Raw genomic sequence first — 25,809 nt, 5'->3', positions numbered from 1 at the left:
CGGGTTTTGTTGTGGGGGAAGTGTGCTTGTTGTGTGTGACGTCTGTTTACAGCACAGGGAGTTGCTACTGTATGTTGTTGTTAGGTTTATTTGTGAGATTGACAGATTGTTTGTCTAGGTTGGTTGTTTCTTCCACTTATTTAATTGACATTGCAGTCGTTTGCGTCTGCCAAATGTCTGAAGGCAGAGCAAATTAAAGGAAGGAAAGAGGAAAACATGTCTGCCTGGTCCGTTGCATTGTTCTGGTCTGCTTTTAAATCTTATTTGGCATCTAGAGGGCTTATTTGTTGGTTTAAAGAGATAAGGGGAAAGACCTGGGTCATACGCGTTGCTATGCTGCTGCAAAAATGATGCACACACAAAGAATGCTGCATCCATGTTGCCAGGTACCTTTTCAGGAGCAGATCAGCAACAATGCAGAGATTTTCTAACAAGATGCTGACCTCTAGTGGAGAACTGCAACAAAAGACTGAGTTCAGTCAATTCACTTAGCATCCATATGGGAAAATATTTGACTGTGACATAAATCAATTACAAAAGGCAGAGTTTGCATAAATTCTCATTTTTACTTAAAGTCCACAGCATGAGAACAAATCTATAAACAAATAAATATTTTAATTCATTACACATTATCTCAAAGACAGTGTGTCAGAAATACAAAGCATTCAGAGCATTGTGGTCAACATTCTGCCTTACAAAAGGTATGATCCAAAATACACCGTACAATCACTACACTGCAAAAGAATTAAAAGCAAATGTGGGATTGTCATACCTAAACGTATATACACATGGGCTCTGCTGCTGTAACAGTACACTATGTTGTAGGTAGTAGAAGAAAGCCTCTAGATTTAACTTGTTTGCATTGTAGATCTACTTTTGTGACTCCTTTCCTCAATACTGTAGTCAACACTGTTAGACATGGATAAAATTACATGGCAAGTATTTATAATGACTACATTAATACTAGCTGGGCAAGAAAAGAAAAACAAATATCTGAAAAAGACTCCTGTAGTTTTGGAACAGGTCTGTTCAGCAATGAGTAAGATTTTGTTACCATTTAGCCCAGGCCTGTGACTTTCTTTGCACATTACGGTGGTGTTAGAAAACCCTTATTCAACTTCAGTTAATCTGAACAAACTCTGTTTTTACCATTGTTGTCCAGCAAGCTAACCTGCAGCGTGATTTAGCGAACCAGTGAAATGCCAATTAATGGGTACATAGGAAGTGTTAACAACAAGGCGTGTTTTGTTTGGCTGGCTAACAAGCTGTAACTACAAAACTAGATTAGATGTATCAACAGTGACATTTATTGTTAGCAGTGAAAAATAACACAGAGATTGAATGTCTATTCAATATCTGACCAAGTTTGGAAGTTCACATTTTACTCAGCTATTGTTGAAAGTGACAGACCTCCAATATGGCTGGTGTGCTGAAAGCATCTTACTACCACTTTCACGCACCCAAACAGTATCTCTGTTTCAGGTACTAAGAAACGTGTTGTAACCTAGCAGAGTTTTGTTTTGGGTTTGTTTGTTTTTTTGCTCATGCTGTTAGCACCGATACCAGTCTAAGAGGAAGAAGTCTAAGAAGACTAAGAAGTCTAAGTCGAGAGAGGAAGAGGAGTGGATCAGGAAGAGACTGAGCCTGAGTCTTCAATATCTGTGGAGTCGTCTTCGTCAGCAGACTCTGTGAGGGCGGGGTAGGGCCGAGGCTGGTCCAGGTTGACGTAGGTGACATTCAGACTGATGTAGTGTTCTCCCTCCAGGCCAGACAGGATGGTAGAGACAGCCGACACCAGTGTAGCAAAGCTAGGCCTCATCTCTGGATCAGGGTCCCAGCACTGAAGCATAATGCTATACCTGTAAAAACATGGACAGACTCTGAGGGAATAGCCAACACAGTCCACTATATTTTGGCTATCATTAAAAAAATCTCTAATTACTTTCGCATTTCCTGAAATACCAGACTTGCACACTTTATAAACAGAGCTCACAAGGTGTTGTGTTTTTTTATCTGTCTGAAGCTGATGGCTGCTGGATCTTAAAGACCGTACACACCCACAATCCACCCACATGGGTGTTTTTACTTATTGTGCCTTATTAGACCTCTTCTAAAGACTGTGTGGGCAAGTGCAGACTTGATTGTCTAACCCAGCTATGTTGCACTAGAATAGGTGAAATACACCTCTTTAGCCTCTTTAAGCACTGTTTAGCAGTGATAGAAAAGTTAAAATTATACTGTGGTCAGGTAAATAAGGAATGTTGCCAACTAAAATAAGTTATCCTGAACATCAACCAGTTGTAGGAATATACTTACTAGCAATCCTGCTGAGAGTGGAAGGAGAACATCCATACCACTCTTTACATCTGTATGGTAAGGATGTAGGTGGAGTCAGCAGTTAACTTAGAAAATAAGACTGGAAACAGCTAGCCCAGCTGTTTTAATCCATACAAAAACCAAAGTGCCCCATAGTAGTGAGTTTTAGAGGTGCTGGTAGGCGGATTTTGATACCTCTGGTCAGAGCCAGGCTAGCTGTTACCCTGTTTACAGTCTTTAAACTAAGCTAAGCCAACCATCTGTTGGCTCTAGATTCATACTGAATCAATATACATGAAAACGGTATCGAACTTCTCATCTAACTTTCATCAAGGGCAAAAAAATGATATTTCATCCAGTGTTGGTGTTCCTGGTTGACACTTTTCCACGAGTCCTTAACCCATGTTAGATGTGTGACACGGCCTCAGTTGACCAGGGATGTGAATGGTTGATTTATTCTCCATCAATCTGTAAGTTGGTGGGCAAACGCTTACAGTCCAAGGTATTCATCATTAAAACAGCAAAAACATTTAGGCTTTTCTACATAAGTGTGTGTGTGTGTGTGTGTTTTCATGTGTGTGAAACTAGCACTGTGCGTCGAGGTGTCTTGTAGACATACACATTAACTCCCAAAGTGCATTGCTTAACCGTGTTGGAATATCAAGTCGTGGACAATTTACTGGTTTCACACTACTGAGTGACCATTCAAAGATCTTGTTATTACTACTTGGACTTTGTGTCAGTATCTTTTCTCTTCTGTCTTGTAGCTGAAAACCTGTGTTAGTAGTATTGTAGTATAAGCATTCATACTAAAACAGTCCTTAATTCTGTGAAGTTTTACAGTGGATGTATACAACTAAGCAACACATTTACAATCATGAGATTAAATTACAGCAACATGTGAATATTACTCCTACTACTTACAAAGGGTCAGGGCAGTACTGAGGCTGGGGAAGCCTTCTGCCCTTCAGTAAGAAATGTGTTATGTCATAAGGGTCAACCTCTGGGTAGGGGCTCGCTCCTCTGGTCAGCATCTCCCACATCAGAACACCAAAGGACCACTGGATCAGGAAAGGCAAAAGTTATCTCAAGTTCCAGTACACTTGTACAGCCCTGAACTCCCAATCAGTATTGTGTTTGCTTGTTTTGTTAAGACAAGCGTAAAACCTATATACAACTTTCAATGTGTGAAGCAATCTGGAAGATTTAGTGCATAACCCAACAAGGTGGCAATCAACGTTAAATGTTTTGTAGAGGAGTGTTTTCCAAACGTTGGGTCCTGGGACCCCTTGAACCAAAGCCATGTTTACATGCAAATTTTTATTACCTTGTTTTATTTAAATAATTTTAAAGGCCTAAAGAGGTAAAAGTATCCTTTAGATCACAAGGGGGGGGGAGGTGATCAAAGATTAGTTTTTTCACTTTCCTATCATTTCGTGACCCCTCAAATTTACCTTGCAACCCCTTGAGAGGCCCGACCCCCAGGTTATACTAATGTAGATCTTCATTTGCTCACCACATCGGATTTGGAGGTGAATTTCTGTGTCTGCAGACTCTCAATGGCCATCCACTTGACTGGCAGCTTAGCCTTCCGATGATCCTGAATACTGTAATACTCCTTATCAAAAACATCTCTGGCCATGCCAAAGTCTGCCACTTTGACTGTATACGACTCGTCCAGCCTAAAGACAGTGAAAGTAAGATGATATTTTTGTTGCAAAACATTATACTGTGTACTATGATGTAACAACCTCAACCAAATTTGTACCATGAAACATCTCCCCGCAATAAATAAAAGAGAGATTCAGGCCTAAAGGCAGTGAGTAAATTGCTGATTTCTCTGCACATCTCGGTGACTCACATGCAGTTGCGTGCTGCGAGATCTCTGTGCACAAATTTCTTCTGAGCCAAATACTCCATCCCCTTGGTAACCTGCAGCCCGAAGCCAATCAGATCCTTTACAGTGGGGTTCTGAACAAATCCCACAAACACATGACAAAACCACAGACTTAAATCAGTTGTAAATGTTACATAGTTGGCTAAGGAGTAAATGGACGGTTGTGCTTAAATCAGATGATTAACATTAATGTGGCTGTCACACCCTCTTCTCGCAGCGTATGAAGTGCCGCAGGTCCCCGTGTTTCATGTACGGCAGCACCACTAGGGGGAGCCCTTCCTGTGGCAGGAGGATGCCCAGCAGAGACAGCACATTAATGTGGTGGAAACCCTTCATTATGATACCCTCCTTCAGAAACTGCTCCACCTCCTCGACGTCTGTTATTCCTGATGACACACACATACATAAACATAATGGATTTAAATCTAAAGGAAGAAAGACACTGAATCACTATTTTGAAAAGGTGCATTGAAAATGCTACTCAGGAAACATCCGGAATCCTGTGACAATTTGTTCCACAGCAGTAGCACTGAAGAGAAGGTACAACCAAGAAGCAGATATCACTCACTATTCAAAGACTTGACAGCACAGTGGATTTCTCTGTTGTTGTGGTCTGTGAAGTAGCCGTGATAGACAGTGCCAAAATGACCTGCAGTGAAAAGACAGAATGACACAAGACTGCAGCTGTTCCTTCAAAACATGATACAGCTTACATAAGCCTCCATAACAAGTTTTTTGATTCAGACAGAGGCAGTGGGGTTCCTTACCCTTCCCTATGATCCGGTGGTGCTGCACAATAAGCATCTCAGCAGGAATAAGAACATCCTTCACCTCCTCCAGAAGCTCTGGCCTAAAACTTGAGATGGAGATCTTCTCTGGAGGCATGAGAGTAGTGAGTGTAGGATCTATGCTGCCTGCAGCGTAGGCCAGGCTGGGGAACACCACCGGCCCTACCAGTGGAGTTGGAGGACTTAGGGATACTACTGGTAAAAGTCCAGAAGGAAGGGTTTATTAATGAGAGCTGCAAAGATATGTGTGTGTGTGTGTGTGTGTGTGTGTGTGTGTGTGTGTGTGTGTGTGTGTGTGTGTGTGTGTGTGTGAAGCAAATTAGCTATACAGTATTACAGTACAGTGCTTGGCTAAACAGTCACCTCTCCTGTAGTCCCCCACGGGCGACAGCTCCACATTATTTGTACTAGTGCGGTGAGCCCCGTGCAACAAACGGGTCTCTACCATGGAAGCTGAAAAACATTTCCCAACATATTTTAATCATCAACCCCAGGAGAAGAACACCTGTACATCCCATGCAACACCAGGGATGTTCTAGTTGACAGACTTGTGTAATTCATCCCAAATTTCCACCCACAGCCGGTAGCACTTAACAGGTCTGACCAAGGTCCACGTACAGCGGGTAGCCCACCTTTTTTCTCCTTCCTTAAGTGTTTCATGACTACGAATGCCAGCACCGCCCCAGCCACCAGAGCCGCCAGGATCCCCAGAACAATGCCCACCATGTAGTGGTTGCTCACCCTCACCACCGTGCCAACGTTGTGGACATGCCCGTTGATGGAGATCTAAAGAACAGAGTCCATCATACACAATGAAGACCATTATTATAGCATTGTTATCAGTCCTTTTCTTGTAAGTGCCACAATGGGAAAACACAAATTAATGTTTCAAGCAATTTACACTGAGACCTGCTGTGTTTTCTGTCACACATGGATTACTTCAAAGCTCTGACTCCTGTTTTCAAAAGCATATGGCTAACTACCAAAAAAGTTAAAATCTACCTCTGATAGGTAGATTTTAACTCAGAGAGATTTTTATCAGTTAACTCTGGAAGGCAACCCTTCTGTTGCTTAATACAGCATTGTTGAAGGTTTGCTACTGATTAATTTAAAATGTTACTAGTTCTTGACAAACACTTACAGTATTTAAAGAAATTGGCCAAAATGAGTTTCCTCTGTAGGGTGGCTGGGTTCACCCTTAAGAGATAGGCTAAGAGGCCGGACATCCGGAGGGAGCCACTGCTTCTTTGGAGACCGTGGGGTAGACCCAGAACACGCTGGAGAGATATATTATATATCTCATCCGGCTTGGGAACACCTCAGGATTCCTCGGGTGGAACTGGAAAACATTTCTGAGGGGAGGGACGCCTGAACTACCTTGCTTTGCCAGAAAATGGATGAGTGAATGGAATACCACTCTCATGTCTTCACAATAAATATGAAGTTAAATATGAAGATACCTTCAGCTCACTAATTAACAAGTTATATATCCCAGTTGTTTGTGAAATTTCAGGACGTTACTGTGCCTGGCTGAGAAATAGTCCAGATTAGTACATTTTAGAGGTGCCAGTAGGTGGATTTAGTTACCTTTGGACAGTCTAATTGATACCCTCAGTTTCCAGCCTTTGGGCTAATCTAAGCTTACCGCCTGCTGACGTAAGCCTCGAAAGATCAAACAGACATGAGATTGGTATTAATCCTCTCAAACTCTCAGCAGGAAAGTAAATAAGTGTTTTCCCAAAAAGCTGCACTTTACCATTAAGTTTTACTAACTTTGAATGCTAGCATTAACTATGTAGTACCCTATTAGCATGCAGACATGCTAAATGGCAGAATTTCATTGGTTTGTATATTCAAAATAAAAAATGTGATTCAAAATATCTTGATTATCTTTATTATAAATATATTGAGCTTCTGGGATTTGGGGTTTGAATTTATTATATGATATTTTTGGCTGCTTGACAGGGTACTTGCACAATGTACAAGAACGGTTGGTGTCCACTAGTCAGGCATATGTGTGACATTGGGGCCACGTGTTGCATGCTGGATCTAGGTAATTCAGTCAATTAATCAATATCTAAACCCAGCCTCACTAACCTTCACTGGCAGTCCCTCACTTGGGATGGTCATGTTTTTGGGGATCCTGCAAGTGATCTCATTATCCAGGACTTTAGCATCACAATTAACACCTGCCACCGTCATGATGATGGTCATACAGGAGCTCACCAGATTCAGCTTTTGATGCTGTGTACAGAGAGGTTAAATCAAGATTTGAGACAAAAGGTATTTTAAGAAACAAGTGCTTTGTCATTAATTCAAAAGCAAATATCCTCAGAACATTTTCTTACATGTAGTGACACTTCGTCAAACCCAGGGTACAAACTCAACACATGTCCCTCTGTTTCAAAAGGTATAGGCTCGCCGTAGGGGTGGTAGGAGAACTCTTTGTTCCAAAGTCCCAACGCTCCGTCCATATCAAAAGAAAGCTCTCCTTCTTCTGTCTCATCCCTGGGGAACACAGGAGAGATACACTCCATCTTTGTGGGCAAGGACTTGCCTATGCATTCCTGAAACAAAACAAAACAAAACAGTGTAATCATACTTTATGCTAAGCCAACACAGCAACATGTAATCATATAGGCTTGGAGGTAAATCAAGTACATCTTAAACAATAGACTGACTAAAAGAGTAATGCTTTTGAAAGTATCTACTGTACTTAACAATGAACACTGTACCCTTGTCACAGGTTTCAAGTGGCTCTCATTGGGTTTAAAGCGGACGATGGTGCGGTACACAGAATCCAGGTTCTCCCCCTCAATCACAATCTTTGAACCCCTGCAATCCAAGCAAATGTAAGAGATGGTTACATGTTGAAGACCATTTCCTGTTACAACTGAATTTGTCAAATGAAAAAAGATGAGAACTAAAATTGGCTGATTTCCATATCGAAATACAAATACACAGCTGGTTGTGCTGGAGGTCTGACTGTCCTACCGGTCAAAGCTACAGCCAGGCAGGACGGCTGTAATCTGTGGGTTGTCTTTGTAGTAAAACACCTTTGTGGTGAGGACAGGAGACTTGTCGATGAAAACACTCAGTGGAACATCTCTCACCTCTGACATGTGCTGAGACAGACAAATGATGGAGGACACATTGCCTTTAGGCTTTGTGACTCTGTGGAGAGACAGTGGTATGTGAATCACATGCCATAACAGACAAAGGGTTATAAACTAAAAAGCTTCACACCTTTTAATATACTGTGCATGTTCTATAAGGCATCTGCAGTAGAAAACAGTTCTGTCCTGAGAAAGTGTTTGGATGCTAGACAACGAGTTAGCCTGTAGTTCCACAAACTATGATAATTCTAAACACAAGTTAGAACACATTTCCTTTGTGGCAATGATATGTTCTTAGCAGCAACTTCTCTTATTAACATCTAGGAAGTATGGCACCTACACAAAGCAAAACATTTCAGGTAAATTCAAACAAGGGGGGATGTATTTCCAGACCTCTTTATAGGACAGGGCACATCATTGAGAGTGACTTTCCTGGTCTTTCCAGCATCCAAGTAAGGTCCCGTCACTGTGATGAGTGTGCCCCCAACACGCGGCCCATAGTTGGGCTGGATTTCTGTGATGTTGGGAATCTGGAGGGATCATAGAGAAGGGTAAAAGTAGTTCCAAAGATTAAATAGTTTATAAAAATATTTATAGCGTTGATTCGTTGTAATGAGAATATAAGTAGATGGCAATATCAAAAATTACCACAAATGTGAATCCTGGCATTTCTGCCTTCCCATCAATAGAATAGCGTCCATCCACCTTTCCCTCATGCACCTCCACTGTAATGTTGACTGGTTTGGACAGCTCAGTGGCCCCAGAGCGAATCTTACACACCAGGCTGCAGGGCAGCACAACAAAATACTAGTGTTAGTATATAAGTGGCAAATACAGTTACTGCAACACAAGTGACAATTGAATTTAAAGGTAAATTAAAATTGTTGGACTTTAAACAGAGTTAGTACTTTTGTATAATGTTTGTGTCTATAAAAAGCCCTAAAATATTTAGCTGGCCCCGGCACATGTCTGTGAAAACCTATGTGACATGGCAACCAAGCATGTGGCCTTTTTTAAAATCTTTATTTCAATCTGTCAACAAACATAGTATCAAAAGAAAACATCACATACATACAGATTTGAAGCTTTGCAAGAACAAAATGAATATTTTCACAGCAAGATACACTATTTTTTTTATACAGTCTCGCCAAGACCCCATTTCCTCTCGCCGCAACTTGTCTTCTCAAAGATGTCCCTCCAGCTCAGGGGAGAGTGCCCCCTGCTTCAGAGGCAGCTGCAACAATGTCTAACAGTGGCATGAGAGGCTAGCACACCACTGTCCCTCATCAAAAGTTATTCTCCACTGTTTGTCAACATGCCTCTTTGCCTCTAGTCGATACGAGTGCCATGGCATCAAACATAATGACCCTGAAGCTCCGTGTGGAGCTGGGACGTGATTTTTTACTAAATGCTGCTGTTGTTGGCAAAGAAAAGAGATGGGCAGCTCTTTCACTGCTGGTGGTTGATTCTCAGCCATTGTGTTTGCAAACTTCTGAAGGTATTGAACTTCACTGAGTGGAGGAGCAGTGATTGACACTCTGTTATAGACTCCGCCTGGTTGTGATTGGTTGTTTTGACTCAGGACCAGACATTTTTGTTTCATTTTCATTTTCTCACTACTGTCAGGACGTAGCGACAGTTTCAGCAAATAAGCCAAACATTATATTTATAAAAGTTACTGAACCTGTAAGTGTAATGATCTTTTTTTATCTCTAAAAATGACCATTATTTTGGAAAATCACATACCCTAGTAATAATCAGTATTGGTATTGGTTACAGTATTGGTATTATTAAAATGGTAAGAAAAAGTATTGGTAGAAAAAATGATGGTATCGCCAGTCCCACATACACAAACAACCCTCCGGTTCCCAAGCCAAGTACCCATGGAGCTACTGTCCAGTAGTAAAATAACTAAAAAGCACAATTCCCACAAAACAACTGCAGTATGAACAGATTATACTTGGAACCAGAATGAGGACTGCATCGATACTCACTGTGTGTTGTTGCTTTTGACTGGAAGCACAGTGCAGGCAGTATGTCCCAGTCGGACCTGATGGGTTCTGGAGGTGATGACAGGTCTTAAGGGGGACTGGAACTCCCATCCACACACTGTTAACTCTGTTTGACCATCAGGGGGAGCAGTCCGTGGAAAGAACTGTATAAATAAAGCAGAAGATATAGTACCACCTTGAAATGAAATGTTTTTATTTGTTGCGCAAAGAGATGTTTGTATCCTGGCTTACAGAACAAACCTCACCCCAGTGACCCCTGGTGGGCAGGAGTCGTTCCTCCAGCGACTGTGACACTCGCTCTCCCAGGAGCACACTCCAGAGCACCATCCACAGCCCATGAACTTAGGAGCTGTCAAACACATGGCACAAGTCAGGAAGTGTTGACAGCCCGGCCCTCTCTGGGGCACCTGGATCATCTGAAACAGAGAGATAATAATTCTTAAGGTTACACAATCAATCTTAGAAGAAAGATGCCCTGGGCTATTTCATTACTGATTTGACCATTAACATATCTGCTGAATGAAATTACCTACATTTACTCCTTAATATAATAATATAATAATTTATCCCTTCCACGCAAAGAGATAAATACTGATACTGGGTCACATTCAGCACCAGGCTGTTTGACAGGTCACATGGACAGCTGAAATTAAGTCTAATAAACATACTAATTATCTTCAACTAAAGATATTGTTTTCTTACAGTGACAGCATCCCTGATAAAATGTAAGGCATCTTCACAACTTCTGTTTTCATTAACAATTGCTTATGTCCATGGTTTTTAAGGGTTTTAGAAAAGATGTCATTTTGTGGGAGGAAATGGTTTTGCCTGTTGCCAAGCTTAACCAGAGACCTGAGCAGCTGATAAAACTACTGGACCCTGCAGTTTTCAGAGGTGCGTCAGACCTGCATGTCTTTGAACTGTGGAAGAAAGGCTGACCCTAAGAGCCTCCTGGCATCAGATGACAGTAATATCCACTAAACAATTATACACTTTCATAACATTTGCCCCAAAAGATTGTTTTTCTCTCATTTAAAGACATGGGACTGCTCTCATACCTTGTCTCCAACTACAAAGAGAAGATACTCTGAGGAGTAAACAGCGGTGATGGACGAGACCCTCTGGTTCTCTACCAAAGAGTAATTGGCAAAGATAACAGGGCTGGATCTTGTCAATACAAGCTGTCAACACAGATACAACATGTGATTATTAGTAGTGGTTATGTATAATGGTCAAGTAAAGACAAATACCAAATGAATGATAAAAGAATTATTCATTTTTAAAATCATGTTTTTGTACCTGCAGAAGGCGTCCAGTAGACGTGCCAATATGGGCTACAGTCTTGTTCTCTATGGTTGTGACCAGCAAAGATGTGAGCAGGACGTTTGTCATCTGCCTGTTAAAGAGGTCCACTCTGTAGTAGGGCTTTGACACCATAGTAGGATGGTCTCTGCATGTGGCGTTGTTCTCCATGCTCTAGTACCAAGGCCACAGGCAGCAGAGGACAGAAAGTGAGGCACTCAACATTATTTAAATTATTATTATTTATGGTATTATTAGACACGTTTTAACTCAGTTGACAGTAGGGTGTACAACAGGTGGCAGGGCCGTTAGATACATAAAAGGAAGAAAAAGAGCGAACACTGATAATGCATCTGTAGGAAAAAGCCAGGAATTGGACCTTGGGTTGTAATTATTTTGTCCAGTGACTATTTCCAAGGTCAAGACTGAACCTTTATGCTCAACCGGTACCTCACCACGGAGGAGTCCTAAAAGTGCAGGATGAAATCAACACAGCAACAGAGAGACCCACATTCAACTGAGCCAATTCCATCTGCTGCTGTAGACCATGTGATAAATGGCAGAAAGATCCAGAAGCAAGAAAGTGGACCTTGAGCTTGACCTTGACTTATACTGTATATAATTATATTCATAGGGGAATGGGTATAAGACAATGTAAAAAATGTAATTCTCAAACTGATCCTCCATATAGAAAGGCTTTATTGATCAACAACAACAACAATAACAACAACACTTACCAATAGTATGTAAGCAGATATATTATAGTACCACTTTTCCCTTTATGCTGCTTTAAAGCCAACCACTAGGAGCTTCCATTTTGTGTCACTGCTGCAAAGTTTACAGCATCCAATCTGATTTATCAAGTAGTTTGTATTAGCTTGACAGCCCATTGTACATTCATGTGCGCTGAAGAGCTGCACATTCTCAGACAATAATATTTTATCTTTTAAAAATATACAGATGAAGTAAGACTTGCCCGGTTGTTTGGTTGGAATGACGTGGTATGAGCTGCATTGGTCACCAGTGTAATCATGAGAAATGAAGTCCCTGGCACACCAGAAGCACAAGGTGAATCTGTCATGAATTATTTCATAATTCAAGAGGCCATGATACATTATTAATGTGTTGCATTGCTGACAGAATGATTCTCTTGTATCTACAGACACAAAGCAGGATGGATCATTGTTTGATTTAAGGAAGTCTTCATGTAAACACTGGCTAATATCTTTGAGGCCAAGATATAAGAAATTTCACTTTGTAATTGTTTTCTTGGCATAGAAAAGTGAAAACAGGAAACTGAGAAATAAGCCTTTTTCAAATTAAGTGAATGCAAAAGAAAAATATTGAAAGACATCCATCCTCCAAAAACACAAACTAGCAATAGCATTGCTATTGACTTAAGTCATTCACCTCCAAACCCTAGAGGAGCATAAAATCATGGGTATATACAGTTTCCTGAACCTTAAATCTCAAATTCCACTGACCTAAAAAACATAATTATATGGGAGGCTTAAGGGCACATACTGCACATCATTTACCCAGCCAAGAAAATGAACATAGTTTAAAACAAATGCCTGTGATCAACAAAATTGCATACTAAGTCCACTAGTCCATCTAGTGTCTAAATAAGTCAATCAAGTACTAAAAGGCAGAAAAGCATAGCATTTGTGAGGCACAGAGGATGTTGTTGGCACTAAAGGTGTTTTGATACGCCGAAAAAACGGAAGAACCTGGATTTCAGATTGTTCAATTGGACAATCCTGGTTGCAGGTTACTCTAACATTCAGACTAGCAGCCAAAAGCAACAACAGAAGTGAAGGAGCTTCCAGAGATGAGTTCAAGAGTCCAAGTAGAAAGCGTTGATCTGAAGACAAATAGAAGTAAGAGCATCCAACAGATAACATTAAATGAATCTAACAGCTAATCTAAAACCAATGCTAATTTTCCCGCTTTTATTACCCTGAACACCTGACATTAACCTAAAGAGTACTGTTTCTGAGTCACAACATGTGTTTTCTTAAAACAAGTTTGAAGACCCAACCTCCAAGCTATGAAATCATAGCCTCAACTGCAGTAAGTGAGTGAGGTCAACTGCTAATAACTTAGCATAATAAGAATATTACGAGAAATACGCATGGGATATGGAAATAAATAGGAGTTTTCCAAGAGAATGAACACAAAAAACCAACGCAACTGTGATCTAAGATGTTTAGAAATATATAACCCAATGCAGGTAACACTTTATTTTAAGGTGCTTATAATAAGCAGTAATTAAAACTTAATTATTAAAAAACAATAAAACACTTACAAGACCTTATAAGATACTTATAAACACAAATAAGTGTTTACTAAAGCACAAATTTATAATTGCTTATAAGACACTTATAGGCTCTTATTAGAAACTTGTTGATGGTTTATATACCTGTCATTAACATTAATAAGATGTTTATTAACATTAATTAGACTTTATAAGGGTTGGTTATTGAGAAAGTAACAGAGTTGTTCCTTGTAAGACACTTGTAGTGAAATCTTCATGTTATTAGGCAGCTTATAAAATGCATCCTTATTAACACTGATAAGACTTTATTAGTATTTTCTCAAAATATGAATGAACACATTTCTTATTTCTTATTAGCATCGGTATGAGCACTTACTTCATGTAATGTAGACAGAAACAAGATAAAACCTTCACAAACCATCTTAGTTGTTTTTCCATTGTTCCAACAATCACCACTCTGGTTTGTTTGAAATAAACCCTAAATCCACCCATTTACATGTAATAATTATGCTGGCTCTATACATGCTAAAATTATTGATTATTAAATGGAGTCTGGTGTGTTTGGTGATGGCGACTTTGGAGTTGTTTCTGGTTAAACAAAAATAATTTTAATCTTTAACAAAAATGTCTCTCTCTGTAAGGACCCTTTCTATGATTGTCAGACAATAACAATCTGAACCTATCAGTGGCAAAAACAGCAGATATGTACAGAAGTATATAGGGTAGCTGTATTAGGAATGCAAATTACAATGTGATGTGCAATCTGTGCATATTGAGTGTGTGAATGTACAATTTACAGTTATATTAACTAACTCATGGGCCAGGCAAAAAGTTGTTTTCATTTCAGATGGCAGAGTTCTACTTGCCCTGTCCGTTTTTTGCATTTCACAGAGCAAATTGATAGATCTATCAAAAATTACTAAATTATTATTCAGTCTTTTTTTTTTTACTAAGAACAGCAAGACTTTATGTCTAATGTGTATGCACCAGATGTTGCTGGCTATACATTAGTTCCATTACCTTGGTAATCTATTTTTGTTGATCCCATGGTGGTAGTTTTTAGGGTTACTTTTTCTTGGTGTTCTGTTTCTCTTTCCCTGTGTCTCTAATTCTTTTCTCTCAGTATCCCATGATGTTTCTCTTTCTCTCTCAGTCTCTTTCTCAGATCAAGGAACAATTCTCGAGCATCAGACTGAAGCCACTACAGTCCACATTCCCTGTGGACTGTAACAGGTAGAGTGGAAGGGAGGAGCTGATGGGAAGGAATTTGAAAAGACCCATGACATCATAAACGAGGCATGTACTTTTAATATTGTAGCTGTTAGTTTAATGTAGCTATCGGATATCTATACTGTAAGATAATCTTGTATTTCATATATTTGTAGGACAGCAGCACTGAGTCCTGAAAAGAAGCTGTGATCAGAGGCCTCATTCTCTAACTTGATGATAAGATAGAGGACTTAATCAAGGACTACCAGGTAAAGAAAAAAAGTTTTCTGACCTCTTTTTATTAATGCACACTGCAGGAATCGCAAATTTATTTCTTGATTTATATATACATGACTCTCTCCACATAAATATTTTTCAATTCACACAAGATAGTTATTGTTTATAAATGTAGCCAAATCCATGTGAGAAAAACATTAAGGTTCACAAATGTATTTATGATGCGCACACACATTTCTTGACTTAAATCCCAACAACGCTCAAAATTGCCACAGCAACTACATAATCCCACCCAGATTTCTGTACAGAGGGAGAGCAAAGAGCAATATGTGTTCTTAACATCTAGCAAAAAATTCACTCTGGTATACTGACAACAATGCTTCAGCCATCCAAGAGGCCCTCCCTTCATTTGCACTCAACATATTTTTGGTATTCCCATTGTAGGGCTTTCACCTATCTAAAGGGCCTTTTAAGGTTTCAGAAGATCTTTGTGGAGTTGGAGGATGGGAGCCAAAAAATGTTCCCCAAAGTCCACGATCTCAAGGTCATCTTACATAATGTTGTTTAGAGTTAATGTTCAAGAAAATGTATTTGTAATTGCACTTTTATTTTATTCGTGTGTTTGAGTGGAAGTTTAATATACTCTTCTTTTGGTTGCTGCGTTTAGTTGAAAGTTATGAAATGTAAAAAAAATGTTAATTTTTCATATATTTTTCCACATCCTTCTTGTTCTAGTTATTTTTATAAAAATCTACTCCTCTTAATAAGACACTGTTCCCACTTTAGTATGGGTGCAAAGGAGCATTGTTAATGGTTAATAAGTGCATAATAAAGGGTTTATTAATTTAAATAAGCCACTGTTCCCACTTTAGTTTAGATAGCTGCAAAGGTGCATTGTTAATGGTTAATAAGTGCATAAATAAGGATATATTAGCCTTTATAAGGCAGTAATATAAACTTCTTACAGTCTGATTACTGTCATTAAACATCCTATTAACATTGATAAGTGGTTTATAGCTGTTAACAAGTTTCTAATAAGTGTTCATAAATATCTTACAAGCAATAATAAATGTGTTTTAGGACATTACTAACACTCATTAAGTCTCATTAATGTTAATAAACATCTTATTAAGGTTCATGAGGTATATATAACTTGTTAACACGTTTCTAATAAGAGCCTATAATTGTCTTATAAGCAATAATAAATCTGTTAATTATGCTTTCATTAACACTTGACTTATTTATGTTTGGAAGCATCCTATAAGGTCTTAAAAGTGTCTTATTAACTGTTAATTAGTGCCTATTACAAGTACCTTAAAACAAAGTGTTACCCAAATGCACACTATGACCTCAAAGGATACTGAAGTATGCAGGGACTAATAAAATAGGAAGGAATGAGGCAAATGTATTTTGCACGTATTTGTTGTCAGTTGCACATATTGGTTGTCAGTTGTTAATCATTGTTCTATATTTTCATATTGTCTATTTATTTATGTACACAATATTCTCTTCTGTTGCAATATATCTGCACTACATAAACCAGAGTAATGCACAGGTAAAAATCTGCGACATTGTTCTCTGCAAATAATAGTATTTGTTTTTCTCTATTCTTTTATTATTCATCTGTATGTTTGTCTACGTGTAGCACCTTATCACCAAATCAAATTCCTTGTATGTGTTAAACACTATTGGCACTAAAGCTCCTTCTGATTCTGATTCTGATTGACTAACGTGAATTACATTTTCAGTTTCTTTTAAATACTCTCTTCCTGTCTGACCATCCCATTCCATTAAAATTTTTCTATCCAAAAAGCAATTTGTATCCCTCTTGACTTGGATTTAACAGCGAGTGCTCAGAGAACGCTGATGCAAGTGGTTCTAGTTGCATTCCTCTGCCGGCTGGGATGCAAATGACCTTATGGTACTTCACAGAAATCCAAAAAAGTTTCCTTTTATGGGTATGTAATATTGAAGATCTGACACATGATGAAGAGTTTGTGCATAAAGTAAATCATATTTAAAATGTCCGTATGTTGGGTTGAACTCAGGCACCATTTCAGTTGACCGAAAAGATTCAGATAGTAATGTGTGTTGATCCACTCCAGGGCTGGACTGGCAATCTGGCATACCGGGCAAATGCCAGGTGGGCCACGTACCTTTGGGGCCGGTGTGACGTAAATTATTTATTTATTTAACTTTTTAAAAGACGGGCCAACGATCGGCCCATAAAGCACGGACAGCGGCCCATTGGGTAATTTTCTATACTGACGTTGGGCTGGCCCAATCACATCTCTTACTAGCCCCCACCCCCTCTGCTCTCTGTTTCTTGCATTACGAGCCACATAAAAATCATTCTTCAGACGGCTTCCGCCAAATGCGTGAAAATAACCGATCTGTTTGCCACCGGGGCTGCAGCAGCTTCAACGTCAGCTGCAGTACCCTGCATAGAGCAGGCACAGGCACCTGGAAGAGTAAAAGAGCTGTGGCCACTGCCAGGCAGAGGAGGAGGCGTGAGACAGTGAAACAGAGTGACAAAGTGACAGGGCCGAGTGAGAAAGTGAGCAGGAGGAGAGTGGAGGTGAAGCGGGAAGCATGGAGCAGCCCAGTCTGTTGGGAGGGAGCAGGGAGGGAGCATTTACACTGGGGACACTGGGGACATGTAGCCACCACTTTTTGAAAGCATTTGTTAACCACAAAATAATAATAATAAGCTACTGATTACTGCATTACATTTTACTATATTTTTATATTGTGAATTGTCACCTGCCACCTGAATTTTGTGCTTCCTTTATAAAAAACACAAATTGGTGCAGAAAATGTCTCCAGAATGCAGGAAATTAAGTGTTTAATGCTCAAAATCTTCGGGGGGAGGACCCCCAGACAATCTCTTTAAAGGAGAACCCCTTCTGAACTTCTCTATATTATAACACTGTTAATGTGTCATATGGAGGGGACTGAGAAGTGACATTGCACAAGATTGGTGTCCATGACTACAAGACAAGAATATATTTTAATAGACCTACTATTTAGAAAAAATATTTAAAGTTGAAATATTGAATAGGGGGATTCAATATTTCAACTGTAAATATTTTTTCTACTGTAAATAACTGTAAATAATGTCACGTCTCAGTCCCCACCATATGACACATTAACAGTGTATAGTAATAGTTTGACTTTTGGGGAAATATGCTTAATTTGCTTTCTTGCCGAGATGAGATGGTCAATTCCACTCTCATGTCTGCATGCTAAATATGAAGCTAAAGCTAGCAGACAGTTAGCTTAGCTTAGTATAAAGACTGGGCGCAGAGGGAAACAGCTAGCCTAATTGGGGAGCACGGAGACAGGCAAGGCAGCAAAAATGGCTTTGAAAAGAGACATTGATCTAGCTGTTTGTATTGGGGTTTCTGAATGTCGGTCTGTCATAAAGGAACACATGACAGCAGTGTGACAGAGGCAGTGGGAAAATGAAACAAGGGGTTGTCACTACTATTCAATATTAAAAAAAAAGCAGAGCAGTGTTACTTGGGTTAAACCAGAAGACATTCTGTAATCATGACAAGACTGAGACTGGGACACTGTGGACTTGCATGGGATCTGGCAAAGATGGGCAAACATGAGGATGGACTCTGTAGAACCTGCAATCAACAACAGACTGTTAATGGAATGTCAACAGTACAAAAGGCAAAGAGATCAACTTTACTCTGCGCTATCAGGAGCTGGAATACAGACAGTGACATTGAGAGACATTTTGAATCCTCATGAGAACCAATCAAGGATACTGGAAGCAGTCACAGACTTTATATCTGCAACAGGATTACCTCTCTGAGAATGGTGATGCCATAAAACGATACTGAGACTGAACTGTGAGAGGCAACAATATGCCGTAAGGCATCTAGTCTGCCGGAAAGCCAGAAGAAGAAGAATAAGAAGAAACAGCTAGCCTAAGAAATCCACGACCAGCAGTCTAAAGCTGACTTATTAACAAGTCTTGATTTTTTTTAACGCATCTCCACAGGATGTGTGGCAACCTCACAGTGTCGACAATATTCCAGGAAGCCTCTGCTCCTGACCAAGTCATAGTCCAGCACATTTAGAGGTAGTGTTAGGCGGAACAACGCTATGCTAACTCCTGGCTGTGGTTTCATATTTAGCGCACAGACATGAGAGTAGTGGTATGGATCTTCCCATCTTGGTAGATGTTACCAATCCAGAAAATAATGCTCTCCTCTGGGAAATGCAAGGTACTTCCTCTGGGAAGTTGTAAGGTATCAATAAGTTCTCATGGGAAAGTTTAATTCACACTTGCACACACAAACAGTATGCTTTCACTTCCACCTTTCATCTTCCACAATAAAGACAAAGACATAGACAAATTTATCTTGGAATACTGAGTCACACCGTAACATTACAATACTCATTTGGATATTACTTTCCCAAATTGTGGTTTCAAATGGTTTCATCCAGCCATAACAAGACCTCAGTAACCTGGCTCTACCTACTGTTTCAATGTTTATACACACAGTAAGAGAACATCACTCCAGACATACTTTGTAGCTCCACGCCCACATGGTTAGATTTTTAACAGGCCCTTACAAGATGCAAACAGTATCCAAACTAATGGGTGCAGTTCAGGGAAACACCTTATATGTTTTCTATTTTAGGTGAGTTCTCAAAAGTGAGTAAGTATTGTGGCATGTATTGCTGGAAACAAATGGATCATCTTATTCAGTGGTTCCCACTTACCAGACCCCCTGACGCAGTCACACATAACTGAATTTACCTTTGTTCTTCACCTGTCTGCCTCTTTCAAACAGTATCTTGATGAAAATCCCACTGGGACTCTTTCGGTTAAATAAAAGTAGACCTGAGATCATATAAATCGCCTGGAATTGCTGTGTGTCAGTGCAGTGATGTGCTCACCTCATGTGGACAGCTCTCACAGGGCTGGAAATGGCAGAGCCCTCTGGAGAGCTGCTCTGGTCCAGACTCGCAGCAGTCGTCCACTCCATCTGCGATTGCTTTGTTCACGTTGTCCATGGGGAAGGCGCACAGAGCAGAGTCCTGCTCCGTGACCCCGTTGTCATCAGTAACAGCAAAAACCCCGTAGAGGATGTCATCCTCCTCCTCCGCCCCTAACTCCTCTGCCAGCTCTCTGCCTGCCTTGCCAAAATGGGCTGCCTGGACCACGTTGTACACCACATCCTTATAGGGTTCACTGGCTACATTCCTCCTTCGGCGTTTTGGCTCAAAGCGACACTCCAGAATCACCTCGCGATACCTCTTCATTTCCCATTCATTCCGTGGGAGACGGCCCAAGCGAGTCTGAAACGGAGATGAGTCCTGGTCGGGGCTCTCTCTCTGAACTGAGAGGAAGTACACAAACTCCTGAGTGAAAAAGCTGTACACATATTCAATATGATATGTCCTCCGCAAGCCCGGAAGGACAGTCAGACCACGAACATCCCTGTAGAAACCATCTTCTGTGGCCAGTGGTCGACGCACTGATATAGACTTCCTTCCATAACGCTGGGTCACACTGTCATTGACAGTGGCGGCAACAAAGAAATAGACTGTCTGACCCTCTTCAACCATGGTGACTTTGGTACCAAGAGGGCTGGCCACACAGTCAGGACAGTAGGCGGCAGCGTTTGAATCCTTTCTGAATAAACACTTTGAAAGAGAAGGCGACTCTCCATTTGAGTTAAGTTGGTGGAAATAGCATACACCATACTGAGAACTTCCACAAGAGTATAAATACATAAAGAGAGTATCCAACAGCAAGACCTGATTGTTTGTGTCCTCCAGGAAGTTGGGATCCTTGTCAACATCGCACAAATCGCATATCTGACACTCTGGGCTTCCCACCGGCCCAGTGCGGAGCTCCCACACCTTCTCCAAGCTTCTGTTGACAGCTTCAATGACATTCTGAGAGGCAACATAAACCTCCTGGTAAAACGAGTTATTGACAATGTTCTGGATGGGGCCCCGGGCCTGGAAGAAGGGCATGGTATAAATCACAGAAAAGTTGACAGCACTGGGGGTAGGTGAGGAACAGTTGGCCAAGGCAAAGGCCAGCAGAGTCTGGAGCCAGACACATGTCCCCCACTGTGCGGTCCAGTGGACCATCTCCACTCCGGGGTGTACGGGGAGAGGGAGCGACAGCACAGACAACGTGGGGTTACCTCCAGGTCTGATATCGGGACAAAAACATCCTTAGCACCAGCGTCTGATACCTGAATGAAATGAAATGACAGAGTAGAATAACTCATTAAATCATTAAATTGATCTTCAAAAATATGAAATGGCTGAAACCAGTTTAATTCAAAACTAAACTACTATATCCTCTTTCTTCAGTAACACTAAACCTCTAGCAAAACTATATAATTATCAAAAGTCATTCATCAAAGAAAACATAATGTTTTATGGACATTGTGCTACCTAGGAGTGTGCATTATTTGTAACCGAGGAAGTAGGCAAAATATCAAAATATCTCCTTAAATAGGCTCTGCACTGAATCCTAATAGATCTGAGGTGATAAATATCATCTTGGTTGCGCCAGATGATGATAAAAGTACATGTGGTCATAAAGCTTTCTCTGACTCACCACAAACACTGATCGGAAATGTTTACATAATCAAACAGAGATCTGTGTTGGTAGTGCTCAGTTTGGTAGACAGTGGATACGACTATTTTTATAGTGACTTCCTGCACAAGTCATTCTGTCAGTAATGTTTATTTGAGTTAATCCGACATCTCATGTTTTTTTTTCCCATTGTGAGTCATGATCTTTTATCTAGGAGTACTATGGAATTAGAACAGTCTCATAAGTATTCACAAACACGTAAAGACTTAACTTGTAAAACACAATTCTCTACCATTTCTCACAAAATCAACAAATGTGTGACTCGTAAACTGTTATGTGACTCTGCAAAGTGAGAGTGATTTCTAGCTGTAAATCTGGATCCGTATCTGTGTCCCTAAATTACAGATCATATATCAACATTTGTATGGCATTTTTCAACAGAAATATGTTTGTGAATCTCCACCTGTTTGTGTGGATCCTTTTTTGAGAAAAATCCAAAAGTGGAGGGAAGACCAAGCCTTTCCATTGGTTAAGAGTAATTTGACATTTATAAATGCCAACCATACAGTCTATGATGCCAACCGATGTTAAACTAAGAAGAACACCAAACCATGTTCTGTCACTGGTTACCTGTTAGTGAAGGGGCAGCAGCAGCGTGGCTAGCAAACTAGTGTCTTCTGTATCTCCATAAATAACAATGTTCTTTATTATGGACACACATTCTTTTCATTTTCCCACTGTTTCACAGCTGTTATGTTTCTCGATAATGAATTTGTACTCATATATCCCAGTCAGTAGCCTACTGTCACATCTATGTCTCTCTTCAGAACCTTTGTAGCTGCCATATCAGCTTACTGTTAGTAAGCAGCAGTCAGTAACAATTGAACATATAATGCATCCCTCTCTCTGCTGCTTGTATTACTGTGCTAACCCCCCTCCCACCAAACCCACAAGTTCATACGGCAGAAGTAATCGGTTGCCCTGCAAAACCTCATCCTGCGTGAGAGGCTAGTACACCAATGTGTCCACTCAAAAGTTATTCCCCACTGTTTGTCATCATACGTCTTTGCCACTCGATACAAGCGCCATGGCATTGAACATAATTCTTAGTTCTTTCATTGCTGGTGGTTTCTAAGCCATTGTGTTTGCAAAACTTCTGAAGCTGCACTGAAGATATTGAGCTTGACTGAGTGAGAGAGGAGCTGCGCAGTGTTTGCAAGAGCAGTCAGTGGTCATTGACACTGCGTTAGAGACTGCTGCTGGCTCTGATTGGTTGTGTTGTTTTAACCCGGGAGCAGTGGATTCTTGCAAATGGCATTAGGAGCACTAGGAGGAGCCAGAGGAACCGCATTTATTTAAATTTAAATGTCTGGGTTTTATTTTTTTTACAGATTATCTGTTTAATGTACTACTGTCAGGATATAGTGACAGTTTTAGCAATTTAAGAAATTTTAAAAGAATTCTCTATTGCTGCTGAGAGTTCAAGTTGGCATCCATAAATGCTGCATTACTACCATCTACTGGAAAGACTTTGTCTTCCTTGCACTTGTGGATTTTTTGTGTGACACAAACGGCATGGAAAAGCAGTCTCAAAAGGATCCACATGAATAGATGGAGATTTCCATAACAAATGCTAAGTTGACACACAAATGATGATATAAGAGCTGTAAATTTGAGACACAGATACAGATTTACAGATACATTTCACTCTACATTTATCTGTGCATTGTGTTTTACAAGTTGCGTATTTGTTTGTGAATACTTGTGACAATGTTCTTATCCTATAGACTACTGGTAGTAACAAATAAAGTTAATGGCCACAGTTGAACTTTAATACAACAAATGTATCAAATAAAATTGAGCATTTTTCCATGGCTCATCTTCATCAGTCTATAAACAACCAACCAAATGGAACCGTATTTCAAACCCTGAGCCTTGTCCTGTTGTTGGGTGGATCATTAACTAGAAACATCACAGTAAGGCTGTATTCAAGATCCCCGGCCTCTCTACTTTGCATTCCTGTCACAACCACTACGTGCCTTTCAGGGGGAAAGATGATGGTCATAGGAAGACATGTGACTATTTAAGGCCCAGGTGAAAAAGAAACGGCTCGTCTGCTCGTGCCAGAGAATTTCACCAACTCTGATTATTTTATTTAACTTCGTTTTGACCACATTTTGTTCAAAAACAACAGCACTTGTTCTTGCAATAAGGAATCATATGGAAAAATCTGAAGTCAAGTGTTTGCTGTCTTTACATCAATAATTTATAGAATCTCAAGCTGTGTTACTTTTTAACATTTGCAGCTCCATGTGAAACTGAGATTAAGGTTAGAGCACATGGGTATACATAGTAATGGCACTGATTGACTTTTTTCATGTTCATGGTTAATAAAGCAAATGGTTGAAATTGAGTTTCCATTCATTGTACTATAGCGCTATTTACAGGCCGGTCCGCATGCAGATTTTAGCTGAAGGCTGGATCAGTATATTCTCTCACAGGTGAATTAAGATGCAATCATACTAGAACACCAGTGTCATTGGTTCTACTGGAACAATATCAAAGCAGATTTCAAGAAATATTCGCTCTATGAGTACTATGCGTTTTTATAATTTACCTGTCTCATTCTCCAAACATAAAACGCAACGTTTCTTTGCTATAATTTACTTACAACAATGACCTACGAGGCTACAGTGAGAGGAATGCAGACATTGCATTGGCTGCAGTACGCAACAGCTTTATTGGATCAATGCCTTGCCCACAGGCACTTTGGTGGCATTTCATTACAGTGACAAAGAGCACCTTTTATTAATCACTGCACAGATAGCCACAGGGATCTGAAGAGGCAAGCTGCTGTGCAAAAACAGTCAATGGTCAAATACCCCAAGGACAAATGTATTGATTCAGTGGCAGGAAATGCATCCCAAATCCATCAGTATGGACAGAGAACTACTCTGGATTTACTTTATTTTGAAATTGCTAAATTCATGCGTACAGGGTCACAAGGGGGCTGGAGCCAATCCCAGCTGACATCGGGCGAAAGGCGAGGTACACCCTGGACAGGTCGCCTATCCATCGCAGGGGGCTAAATTCATATACGGATTTTGTTTTGTTTTTTTTGAGCGTGCTCTTCAAAAACAATGTAAGTGGTCAACATGGTATCAAAATCAGTTTTGAAAATTGCACAGAAGCAGCATAATTTTCAGCCTGTGCTTTAATGTTCTTGTCCCTTTTATCTTTTTGGTGGTATGTTTTTTTTTTTTATTTGATCTCTGTGTTCATGCTCCTGTTTCTTACTCTAACAGTGTATTCTTGCTCCTATCCACATGTAAGATGGTATTTGATTCCAATAGCTGTGGATAACATAAAAAGTTAGACAGGGCAACACATTCCTCTGTGAGCTTTAGGAATGATTACAGTTGGGCACTGTGTTTTATTATACACACTCTACTGAGAATAAATCCAATTATAAATGTAAAATTTCACAATACCACTCTCACATTAAAAATGGACTAGTAAATGACACTGGCAACTCCCCCTTTCTGTTATTAGTCACCAGCGCACCTTTTTCACTCATCATCACACACATTAAGTACCTTTTTATCACCCAAGCCTATATAACAATTAAAACTCTTCATTAAACCTCTAACATTTCTTTAAATTCTGTAAGCGGCACACAGTAATATGTTTCAAATCATAGGCTTAATGTATTATAACAGTACCACCATATAGTTTTTCAGAAGAGCAGTTACAGTGGCTGCATGTTTGGTATGCTATCTGAACAAGTGCCTACTGCAAGAATTAGCAGTAGCAGATCGCTAGTTTTTTTCTATTTTGTTGAAAAATATCTATGGTAAGCCTACATGCTGCTCTGAATGTTACGAAAAGGTTACCTTTGCTGGTTAGTTTCTATCCTCTTCAGGGAAGCAGCCACTGCCAGCTTTGGTCCTTGTCTGACTTCAGCGCAGGGATGACTGGTCTTCTCTCAGGGAGAAATAAGATTAACACGGTAAGATTAATTTCTGCTAAAAGACAAAGCCTGCCTGTCCTCACAAACCGCTGGAACATGTA

At 40.1% G+C, this 25,809-nt stretch overlaps 1 protein-coding gene across 2 annotated transcripts; it reads right to left on the bottom strand.

Annotated features, from left to right (window-relative positions):
• Nucleotides 1-546: 546 nt before the first annotated feature.
• Nucleotides 547-25,759, bottom strand: mst1rb (macrophage stimulating 1 receptor b). 2 transcript variants are annotated; one of them, XM_046029519.1, is made up of 21 exons: nucleotides 25,632-25,759; nucleotides 20,076-21,388; nucleotides 11,429-11,605; nucleotides 11,188-11,310; nucleotides 10,375-10,545; nucleotides 10,112-10,272; nucleotides 8,766-8,901; nucleotides 8,511-8,647; nucleotides 7,996-8,175; nucleotides 7,737-7,836; nucleotides 7,350-7,568; nucleotides 7,099-7,245; nucleotides 5,634-5,787; nucleotides 5,365-5,454; nucleotides 4,981-5,196; nucleotides 4,782-4,862; nucleotides 4,418-4,599; nucleotides 4,178-4,287; nucleotides 3,833-3,998; nucleotides 3,241-3,377; nucleotides 547-1,859 (listed from the first exon to the last, which is right to left on the bottom strand). In XM_046029519.1, the coding sequence occupies exons 2-21, from the start codon at nucleotides 21,279-21,281 to the stop codon at nucleotides 1,628-1,630; spliced, it is 4,125 nt and encodes a 1,374-aa protein (XP_045885475.1). In that variant the 5' UTR covers nucleotides 21,282-21,388; nucleotides 25,632-25,759; the 3' UTR covers nucleotides 547-1,627. The 2 variants fall into 2 exon arrangements, with proteins under 2 accessions (XP_045885475.1, XP_045885476.1); XM_046029520.1 differs by having other exon boundaries at nucleotides 4,981-5,193.
• Nucleotides 25,760-25,809: the final 50 nt, after the last annotated feature.

Source organism: Micropterus dolomieu, linkage group LG18 (genome assembly GCF_021292245.1).
Source record: "Micropterus dolomieu isolate WLL.071019.BEF.003 ecotype Adirondacks linkage group LG18, ASM2129224v1, whole genome shotgun sequence".
NCBI classification, from domain to species: Eukaryota; Metazoa; Chordata; class Actinopteri; order Centrarchiformes; family Centrarchidae; genus Micropterus; species Micropterus dolomieu.
Note: the sequence above shows the minus strand (reverse complement) of the source record. Positions and strands in the feature narration are given on the sequence as shown.

What these genes read in the sequence shown, in the direction of transcription:
- mst1rb (XM_046029519.1), bottom strand. Translation starts at nt 21,281, where the DNA reads ATGGTCCACTGGACCGCACAGTGGGGGACATGTGTCTGGCTCCAGACT. An exon ending in ACTTGAAACCTGTGACAAGG is followed by an intron (nt 7,569 to 7,736) that starts GTACAGTGTTCA and finishes GTTTTGTTTCAG; the next exon opens with GAATGCATAGGCAAGTCCTT. An exon ending in CCACCGGATCATAGGGAAGG is followed by an intron (nt 4,863 to 4,980) that starts GTAAGGAACCCC and finishes TTTTCACTGCAG; the next exon opens with GTCATTTTGGCACTGTCTAT.